Source organism: Sodiomyces alkalinus (genome assembly GCF_003711515.1).
Source record: "Sodiomyces alkalinus F11 unplaced genomic scaffold SODALscaffold_4, whole genome shotgun sequence".
Lineage (NCBI taxonomy): Eukaryota > Fungi > Ascomycota > Sordariomycetes > Glomerellales > Plectosphaerellaceae > Sodiomyces > Sodiomyces alkalinus.
In genome coordinates this window covers 1762565-1772892 of record NW_021167082.1, presented here as the reverse complement: position 1 = coordinate 1772892, position 10328 = coordinate 1762565, and the positions used below count along the sequence as shown (strand labels likewise).

General features: G+C 54.8%; 4 protein-coding genes across 4 annotated transcripts in view; 1 reads left to right on the top strand and 3 right to left on the bottom strand.

Moving 5' to 3' along the window:
• Positions 1-739: 739 nt before the first annotated feature.
• Positions 740-4696, bottom strand: SODALDRAFT_359269 (hypothetical protein; the record flags this gene model as incomplete). Its single annotated transcript, XM_028614172.1, has 3 exons — positions 740-1111; positions 1206-2313; positions 2463-4696. The coding sequence occupies 3 exons, from the start codon at positions 4694-4696 to the stop codon at positions 740-742; spliced, it is 3714 nt and encodes a 1237-aa protein (XP_028467182.1).
• A 418-nt stretch (positions 4697-5114) lies between these two features.
• Positions 5115-6164, bottom strand: SODALDRAFT_359268 (hypothetical protein; the record flags this gene model as incomplete). The annotated part of the gene is made up of 6 exons (XM_028614171.1): positions 5115-5205; positions 5293-5497; positions 5601-5672; positions 5759-5809; positions 5904-5961; positions 6099-6164. The coding sequence occupies 6 exons, from the start codon at positions 6162-6164 to the stop codon at positions 5115-5117; spliced, it is 543 nt and encodes a 180-aa protein (XP_028467181.1).
• Positions 6165-6238: 74 nt separating this feature from the next.
• Positions 6239-6564, top strand: SODALDRAFT_359267 (hypothetical protein; the record flags this gene model as incomplete). The annotated part of the gene is made up of 2 exons (XM_028614170.1): positions 6239-6254; positions 6428-6564. The coding sequence occupies 2 exons, from the start codon at positions 6239-6241 to the stop codon at positions 6562-6564; spliced, it is 153 nt and encodes a 50-aa protein (XP_028467180.1).
• Positions 6565-8644: 2080 nt separating this feature from the next.
• SODALDRAFT_323766 (hypothetical protein) overlaps positions 8645-10328 on the bottom strand; it is a gene marked incomplete at both ends in the record, with an annotated part of 4618 nt that continues 2934 nt past the window's right edge. The window contains one exon of the mRNA XM_028609833.1: positions 8645-10213. Coding sequence (XP_028467179.1) covers positions 8645-10213 — 1569 coding nt within the window. The remainder of the gene's footprint in view (positions 10214-10328) is intronic.

Here is a 10328-nt window from a genome sequence, read left to right as displayed (position 1 = left end):
CCCCCCCCCACAATAAGAAAAGACAGGGCAAAATGAAGATAGATGTACATATTACCCTCAGGTCGACCTCGAAAAGGAAGGCGCTCTATATGAGAATGCACATACGTCTAGTTATCCGAGACGGTAAATATTATATTTTCTAGTATCCACGTCCCCTGCCGAGCGGCAACATCGGTCATGATGAGATCGGCCCAGAAATACCCCACCGTCTTGTCGCTAGCCTGCTGGTCTATCCCTCCTTGCATCCCTTTTTCTTTGTGCAAAATTAAAGGCACCCCCCCTGCCGGGATCGCCCAAGCATGCACCTACCGAACCGCCTGTCCACCACAGAGCTCTGGAAGCTTAGTGGCATGGACATCTCACATTCCATTAGGTACAAAAGAAATCGTGATGTGCCTGACGAGGCTGCCTGTGTCCTAAAAAAGGGGTATTATATGGAAGCAGACGCACTTGAAAGAAATGAAGAAGAGAAAAGAAACAGATCTCCAAGCTCCTCGCCAAAGTGTGTAAAGCAAAGGGTATGTGCATAAATGACACAAGTAAAGATCCGGCTGGGGAAAAAGGGAAGAGAAATCGGGGGTTGGGGGGAAATGAAATGAAAAGAAAATAAAAGAGAAAACAGAGAAATGAAGAAAGGGGGGAAACAAACAGGATATGGAGAGAGCATGCCAGGGTAGAACATTATTCACGCCAGTCGCCAAAAATAGAGGGAAGTGGAGGAGACCGAGCGAGAGGCCTTCTAGGCCTTCTTCCGACTCTGATAAGCCTTCCATTCCGCCTTGGTCACCTTCATGAGAAAGTCTTCGTCCTTGATGGGGATCCAGGACGTCAAGGCCTTCATGGCGTTCTCGAAATCCGAGTCCAGCAGAACCTCGCCGAGGGCATCGATCAAGGCCGCGCTCGTGGCGTGCACAATCTCGATCCCGGCAAGCGGCTGCTTCGGCGTCGCTTTCGACCCGTTCGATGTCGTCGGTGGCCGCTCGGGAGGGCTGTCACCCAGGAGCAAGAACACGTCCCACACCCTGAGCTGCGCTTGAAACGGGATGGTCAGGTTGAAGAGAGTCAGATACCATCGTGTTCCGTATGCCGTGGGGTCAATGCAAAGCTCGGTCTAAGAGGGGTACAGAAAAAAAAAGTCAGTAACGCAGGTTCTCCTTGGTTTGACCTCTCGGTTCATGGACTGTCCCAAACTCATCAAGACCTACCAGCTTTCGCGCCACGGGCTTGTCACGCAGCCAGTACGTTTCGAAATCCCCGAGTGCAGTCATTAGACCCTCGAAACCGGGCCGGTACAGTCGCTCCAGGCCTCTCAGCTGCCACATGCGCACCAGCATGACAAAGCACTGCTCCTCATCGTAGTAACAGAGAAGGGTCGCCGCCAGGGACGCCATCCCTTGCACGTAGCCGACCTCCGGGAAGTAGAGTGATAGGGCGTGTAGCACGCGGAAGAGCAGCCGCTGGCCGCCACGGTACCGCCTCCGGAACATGACGTGCCGATTGACGGTGCGCGGCACGTCCAGGTCGATCTGGACGTCGTCGGGCGAGCTCCTGTTCTGAAAGCGATTGAAGTCGGCTATGATATGTTCCTCCGAGGGCGACCCCGGCTTCTCCCGGGCGCTGGCTGCCAGGAAGGAATACCAGGCCGAGGATCGCCACCGGTCGGGGATGCCCTTCCACGTCCTTTCGATCAGCTTGGGGTTCTTGACGTCGAACTCAAAGACCATGCCCTCTCCGTCTTCGCCCTTCTTGACCACCTTGGCCATCTTCCGCCACTTTTCGGCTCGCTCGCATTCCTTCTTCTTGATGGCCTCGGATATTTGCTCCGCCTTGGCGTCTTCCATGACGTCCTGGAGCCCTGGCATCAGCGTCAACATGTCGCCCGCTTCGTCCATCCAGCGCCGGTTGCGGTTGTGGGGGAGCAAGTTGGTCGCCTGGCGAATGGCAGACCTCGCCGATCGACGCGACCTGGTCGACACTTCGGAGGTCTGAGTGTGGAGGGATCGAGCCGACAACTTCCTGCTCGGCCCGCGGCCGTGCGGACCCGAGTCATCTCGCGTCGACAATACATTCCTCCTCCTGAAGACGGACCGGGACGATCTCAGTTCGGTCGGCGGAGTATCGGTTCTTGAGGATTGAGGCCTGCGCGGGGTGATGAAGCCGTACCGATCGACGTCACCACCTTGTACGTCCTCCCAATCTTCGATGCCGCCTGCAAGCTCATACTCTCTGCGCACGAGCGCACTTTCGGGGCGGGCCGACAAGAAACTCGCAGATCGGGAAAGAGAGCGCGGCGGAGAATGGAGGTCGGACACGCTGGAGGTTGAGCAAAAACAAAAAGGTTAGCACACACGGAGTAGGCTTGTTGAAGGCACGACAAAAGGGAAAAGAAGAAACTAGACAAGAAAAGGATAAAGGGAAGAAAAAAGCAGCAAGGTGGTGATTCTCGAAGAGGAAGGTCATACGCGTCATTCTCTGTGTCCTTGTTGGCAGATGGGGAGTCGGGCTCCCCTTGTTCGCCGAGTGGGGAGAGTCTCCCACCGTCTTCCCACCTCACGGCATCGCCAGAGTCATAAAGAGATCTCACCTTTTGAGAATCTCTCTCCACATCGGCCGGCATGAGTTGAATCGAAGGCATTGCGGTCGTCGTCTGGGTGGTCTGGGAAGTCCCATCCACTAGCGTTTCGGTCGTGTTGGCATTGCTGGTGCCCTCCGCCGACGGGGTGCTGACGATGGCAGGAGTGGTGGAAGTAGGAGTAGGGGTAGCGGGTGTCGCCGTGGGAGATTCTCCGGGCGTCGGCTCCCTCGATGGTTCAGTAGTAGTCTCTGCCGTGGCATCCTCTGTTACTGCCGCCGTCACTGCGTCTGCATCTGCGTCTGCATCTGCGTCTGCGTCTGCGTCTGCGTCTGCGTCTGCGTCTGCGTCTGTCTTTGCCTCTACCTCTGGCACCTCATCTGCCGCCGCCTGCTCTGTGACTTTTTCTGTCGCTGTTTCTTCCGTGATTGCCTCTGCCTCCGCCTCTGCTTCTGCAATTGTTTCCATCGGTTGTTTCCTTGCTGCTTCCGCCGTCGCTTCTGTAGGTGTCTCTGCCACAGCTTCTGCCGCCGGGTCTGTGGCCGTTTCGGTCTCCGCGTCGGTCGTTACTTTGGTCTCTGTATCTGATTCTACCGACGCGGGTGCCGATTCCTCTGCGGGTGCCGATGGCGAGATGATTGCCGCTGCGGATGGTACGGTCGGTGGCAGTCTGGTCGGCGCCGCCGGTGCTTCGTCCGATTTCGGTCCGGATTGCCAGGCAATGAAGTCGATGGCCGGTGTCGGCGCCTCGCCGTCTGTCCTTGCTTCTCCATTCACTTCTTCAGCCTGCGATTTCGCTTCAGCCTCGTGAGTTGGGGATGGCGAGTTTGGCGATGGGCGTGGCACTGCGCGGCGACCACCAAACATGACACTGCCGCGTTGAGAGAAGCTCATGTTCTGAATGAAGTCATCGTCGAGGAGGCGTTCGTCGGGGATTGCAATGGAAAGGGGGGAAAAGTCGGGGAGGGCGATGGCAGCGATGGCAGCCGCACTGGACGGGTGGAATATACGGGTTGTGGCGGCGGGAGCAGGGGTGTTGGTGGTGGTGCTGTCTGCAGGCGAGCGACTGCCGGCACCGCCCGTTGTGGTGGTGTTGGGCGTGGCTGGAGTTTCAGCGAGGGCCCTGGACGACCCTGACGCTGATGAGTTGAGCGCCATTACCGCGACCGCTGACGCCGTGGCACTAAGATTACTAGCGCCTCCCCCAGTTGATAGCGCGGCCAAGTGGGCTTGATAGCCGTTGGCGTCCTCGTGGCCGAGACTTCTTTTGCGGAGTCTCCTGGTGGTTATTGATAGCCCCGTCCGTAGGCTAAAGGACTTGACCAGTTTTTTCCTCCGTTCTGCTAGCGTAGGGGGCTGTGGGGGCGTTGAAGCAAGGAGGCTGCTATTGGCCGAGTGGGATGAGAATGCGGAGGAAGGTTGTGATGGGGGCGACGAGGGGGATGAGGGCACAGAAGACAGGGATACGGATGCGGCGGATGGTGCCTGTCGATCATTTGACAGTGATAGTCGCAGAAAGAGCGGTGCAGCTGCCGCTGTTGATACGTCGTGCTGGGGATGGTCGCCGGTCGAGTAACCAGATGCTATATCATGGACCACAGAAACGGGTTCAAAGTCGAAGAGTTTGTTGTACTTGTCGTACAGAGCAGTATCGAAACAGGGTTCGGCGGCGGCAGCGGCGTCGTTGCCGTCGTTGTCGTCGTACTCGTCGCCTCGTATCGTAGCGGAACCGATCGAGATGGTGGGGACGATGGTTGGTGCGAGGCCCGAATCTCTTTTCCAACCTTCGGCGTCGCTGACGGACTTGCTACTTCGTAGCGCCGGATGCTCTTCTTCGGGGGGAGGAGGACGGGGGATCACGACAACGAAGGTGTGAGTGGGCGAGGATGGCGTCGTCGCGACGGCGGTGATTGTGGTGGTAGTTGTTGAAGAGGAAATAGTGGACGGACGTCGCTGGCACGAAGAATAAATGGAAGGGGCCGGACGCGAAGGGGATGTGATGTGGATTGGCGGCTCCGCCTGGATGGTCTGTTCATATCGAAAGGAGACGGGGCTCGAGTCGAGCCTGAAAATGGGCCTAAGGCTGGACTTTGACCGGACGCTGGAGAATCTCTGAGGGGGCATCTTTTGGGCGGTTCAGGTGGTGGTCCTAGCGGGAAACCCACTAAGAGTAAGGTAGCCAGAAGCACAGGGCACCACAGCAGGCTTCACGGGCTGACAAGAACCTGAGCCTACCAAATGTATCTGCACTCGATAAAGGAGGATCTGAGTGGAGTTAGTCAGCTGTACCAGTATGCGGTACGCGAACAATATGACCCGAATTGGCTGGGTTTCTTGTATCGGTACCTCTAGGCCACGCAACCGCACTCCGTAAGGTTAAGGTACCTAAGGTGCTTGTAGGTCGTCGCGAATTCAGGTGGGTGGATCCAACCGAACGCAACACAGCAGATCGGAGGGAGAAAAGAGGTTACCTGGCGAGGGATAAGATCTCTTATAAAGAAATCACTTTGGGTCTTTCGGCGAGCAAGGATGAATCCAGGCCCTAGACGTCGGTTCCCTTGTCAAATAAATGGAGGGGTCTTGTCGTATTGTTGGTGTCGACAGCCGAGTATGTGCCTGCTAGGTCGTTGTGTCTAACGTCGTCGATAACTTAGCATGAAAGAAAGATGTTGCGTCTGACGACGGTAAGAGCTAATTCAAAGACCCAAGAAAAGTGTGACTGGATGCTGCGTTGGAATCTGAAGAACAGGTGAAATAAAGGATGGAAGTGTGGATAATAGTGAACGAGGGAGAGGGAGGAGCTGAGAACAAAGGGATGAGTGAAGGTGGTGTTCTTGATACGCGAGTGAATGGGCAAATCAAATAATGGCTGAACGAATGGACGACACACTGGAGGTGGCCGGTGGACGATGGGCGACTGGATGGCTGGATGGCTGGATGGCAGGGAGACAGAGGAGACACACGAGAGACAGGAGACGCGAAAGGGATGTTCAGCTTGATCTAATATATCAAGCATCATCCCACTCACTCCCATCCATACTCGTCGTCCTCGTGTTGATTTCCTCACGCACCGCCGATATCCAGCGTCCAACGCCGACGGCTGGGAAATGGGAAGCGAGACCGCATTTGGACATACCCTGGAGGCAGCTAAGATACTATTCAGGGCTCGTCTACGAACGATAACACCTGCAAAAACTTGCTTTTCCCGGACTTGGGTCCGGTTGAACGAGCCGGGGGCTATTCCTCACAGATAGACTAGAAATCGACTAGAGGCAGGCGAACGAAAAGCAACATCAGCCGTGGTGTCCATTCGACCCATCCATCAACAGACGAGTTTTAATGTCTCGATACGGGGAGGCCAGAGAAGGTTGGGTGAGAATTGCTGTGTCCTGAGACCGGAGGGGGATGTTTTCAACGTACGGATAGGACTAGTGTCTTACCTTGCTATTTCTCCTGGGAGTAGGGGCCCAGGTTGGCAGAAAACCTAGACGAAAAAGAAAACAGCAAGGAGGAAAAGCAAGTCCACAGAGACGGAAAGATCAGTCCCTGAGTTGACACGGAAGTTGAAAGACGCCCTGAGACAAAACTTCATTCGTGGTTTAATGTCGAGCGCGAGTCGGGAAGGTGATTCAAGATGCGGACGAGTCGTAATAGTACGAAGAAGTAATGGTTAATGGTGTCAGTAAGTTTTAGTCCGTCGTCCATCATCCTTCTTTCCCGTAGACAAGAGCAGCGTCCGAAAGCAAACGCGACTGATATAATAGCAATACTTCAAGCGGTGTGTTAGCAGAGCGAAGAAGTCCATCCACCGCCAGTACCGGTAGTCATTGGGCTGCATCTATGCCCAAGACATAGACCGCAAGACATCTTCTACCCCAACCTCGTTCGCCCTCTCTTCCATCGCACTTAAAACCTCTCAAACTTTTCCCCCCCTCATCCCGCACCATATGCCTCGACTCTCCCGGACCAACCAAACCATCACCAGCGAATGAGGATGTGGTTTTGCCAGGTCACACTTAGTCACGGGTCACTGGCCGCGGCAGAAGGAAGAAAAAAGAAGAAAGCCAAGCATCGCCAGCTCACACACTTTAAGTGGAACGATGCGTTGGTTCTCTGCAGTGCTGGCAATTTCGGACCGCGTTCGTCCATAGAAGCAACTTGGGGTGGGACCAGGCAAGATCTGAGGTGGGACCCCTCTGATCCGACCAGTCCTCTTTGGTCCCGTAGGAGTACCGGGCTCCACTGTGTTTCACCGCCAACGCGGTTTAGCGACCTGTCATCCGTCCGAATCCGAATACAGATACAAGTCGGACTTTTTTCGTCTCGTGTCGACTGCGCGGTACGTTGTACGAAGAAGTACACCCGGAACGACGTTTCTGAACGAACCTGGAAGTTAAAACACACTTCGCTGTTGTATTGAGGACACACACTAGGAGCTTTAGACTAAAAGTATAGTCTTTCTTTTTTCTTCTCTATTCAAGAAAGTGTATATTCAAAACTAATAAACGAGGAAGCACGAGCAAGGCCAACGTTGGAGGAAAAGAAACCGCCACCCCCCGTACGAATACGTTGTACACCTGTAATGACTTACCTACTCGGGAAGCCCCGAATCAGCAGCAGCAGGGTTTCCGACAAGATCACTCATTGGTGCCTTCATCTTCACAAGCCCTGCCGCATCATTCGATCCTACTAGGTAGCCTTACAAAATGTGCCTAATTCTTAATCCCAACGACACAGGACTTGGATCGCCGCAGAGTAGGTAGGAACGTTGTATTACAACGTGTACATACTACATACAGTGCCAGGATTTCGGGGCCGGCCCGTCCAGGGGTAGAAGAAGCTCATGTAAGGTACGGGCGAGCAATCGCCGCCTTGGTGGGGCTGACGAGACCTCACAGGAAGAGAACCCTTTCTTGATGTAGGTAATCGCTGTTTTCTTTCTGTTGTCTCACTCACCAGCCCTTGTCTGTCTCGAACAACCCGCGGGGAAAAGAAAACAGATATCGATTAAAAATATACAATGATTGGGAGCGTCTTTGGATGATTGAGCTGAGCAGTGAGCCCCTGTGGTCAGATCACACCCTCCACCCGCTCCTGCACTCTGTAGAATCATCCGGGTTATTGAACCCTTTCTCGCCCCCCGCCTCATCCTGTGCCCGAATTCCCCGGTCGCGACTGGGATTTGATAAGACAGCTAATTAGTTGGCTGGTATTCGCACGTCAGCAGGTCCCCCACCCCCCCATGTGTGACCTTCATCTCACTCAGACTCACACTCTCTCTGTCAGGTCATCTTCCTGAACTATCCATGCCAAGGCCCACCCATCACATCCTGCAGACGGATGGCATGAATTGGGTTACTTTGGAGCCGTCTCAGTAGCCAGCCGTGGAGAGGACTTCATTACCTCTCTTGCTCGCCTCGCCCTGCGCCGCAAGTCGCACATGCCGTTTCCCGTAATCCTTATACGCACACGTCATGCCAACTTAGGGGTAGTCGTGAACGAGGATAAGAAGATCAGCATTTGTTGGAGATACACCCTTCAAGAGAATGTTCAACGTTCCCTTGCCCAACAACAGGTAGGGTGGGACTAATTGCTTCTTATTCCTGTTACTCAGGCTGACTTCGGAAATCGCTTGGGCCTGTATTTACGCTTCTTCTTCTCCTTCGTTTAAAAGCCTATGCCGCGTGTGTCTTCGTTTTCCTGCAATCGAAGAGAGGCAGGCCCCTCTTCATTCTCTCCTTTTCCCAACAAACGTCCAGCAATCGCGACCCCATCATGGCAGCAGTACTAACCGTCTCTACTTATGCCAGCCTGCCATCCCCTTCGATATGTTATTAACCCAGAAAGCCGTGGTGTCGTCACCACTTGAGTCCCAACGGTCTGTGATGCGTCTTCGTTATACCTGGAACCAACGGCATTGATCGGTCGAGGTGTTTAACGGCAGGGGACGAGAGATCTTCGGTGCCGGCCATCCGCCACTCCAGTCAGCACCTCCAACCTTCACCTCACCCCCCCTGATGTCCAGACCGCATTATTTTAATCGCATCCTGTCACTCTGCCAAGCTGGAAATTTTATACTTCCTCGTCCTCCCAATCCTTCTCGCTGAACATCGGGCCCTTCCGCGCCCCACTGGCCTCTAGCTTGGCAAGGAACTCCGCAGGCACCGTCGGAATGTACTTGCGCTCTCTCTCCCTGTTCAGCCCCCCGAATCCCGCGCCGTACGAGACCAGCATATCGGTGACCGACGGCAATGTAAACGGCAGCATCAGCGCCGGGTCAAGCAACAAGTTCTCCGGCGCATCGTCATCGTCATCTACAAAAGATCCATCCGCATTCGGGCTCAGCATACTCCGCTGCGTGTCCGGCGTCTCAAGTTCCTGCCCATTCGCCGTGCCTCCACCTCCTTTGACCGGCGTCGCGGGGGCGCTGCCGAGTTGACCCCGTTGGCCTGGGCCGGTGTTAGGCGCCGGCGATACCGCTCTGTTCTGGCGCTCCCGCTCTTCTTCCCTCCTCCGGACCTGCTCTTGCTGGATGGCGTTCAGGTACTTCAGGGCGCTCTTAGGAAGACCCCTTTCGCCTACTTCGGGCCGGTAATGCCGGGCCGCGTGGATGAGCTGTTGGGGGCTCAACCGCTTCAACTGTTGCAGCGTCCCCACGAGCGCCTCGAGATCATCGGCATCCAGGGAGGAGAAGCATTGCAGCCACTGTAGAAGCTGGATGACCGGGGCAAGATGCCGTCGTGCCGCTTCCACTGTCGCCTCTCCCGTCGACTTCATCTCCCCTCCTTCATAGTGGTCCGGTTGCCGGTTGTTGGCCCGGGCCCAGTCCTCTAGCGTGGAGACGTTCATACGGATCTGCATGGCCTTTGTGCGTGCCAAGTACTTTCGGTTTGACATGATGCGGTTGAAGAGCTCCGCTCCGATCCAGTACAGCAATTGAGCTATGATCTGGGAAATTATGACCGAGTGGATGTCGTAGAGGTCCAGGACAAAAAGAGTGGATGATAGGAGAGACGTCACGTTCCGGGGGGCCGGTTTTGCCTTCTGTTTCGGTGATGGCGGACGGAACCTCTTCTCCAGGGGTTCTTCTTTGACGTGCGCTTTGCGTTTGAATAGCCTCCACTCGTTCTGGAACGTGATGTTCTCGAAGCCCGGGATGGTTTCGTGGTCTAGCATGGCTGCGTCCAGCACCTTGTCGAGTCGCCTTTCGGCATCTCGCACGATAAGGATGAATATCTCGTTAATCAGTTCGGCGAGCTGTGCTTGGAACTCGGCCGTTGCCTCCACTAGGCCCACATCCTTCTTGAGGTAATGAAGTAATAACGTCGCATTGGACATCCAGAAGGCCAGTATAGTCATATCCCACTGATAATCCTCAACGACGTCGTTGATCTTGTCCATAGCGGAAACAAGAAGCTTCTCCAGCAGATCCGGGCTGGCATGATAGTGTGCATATCTCGCGCTGAGGAAGATCATATTGGCGGGGACCGGCTTTTGTGTTGGGGACCGCTGCGGTCGCATATTGGTAATGATGATGTCCAGGATGCGATCCAGCTCGTGCTCCTGGAAGACAAACATCTGGTCATTCAGGCAGCGGGTCCAGTCGAATTCTGGTTGTTCTTCTTCCAACTCATCCGGTTCCTAAACAAGTCAGTCTTGGAGCACCACTGAATGGGGAGGCAAGGGGGTGAAAGTAAACAGATAGAACCAACACCAAAAACCAAAGCAGAAAAAAAGAGAAAAAAGAAAAAGGGGG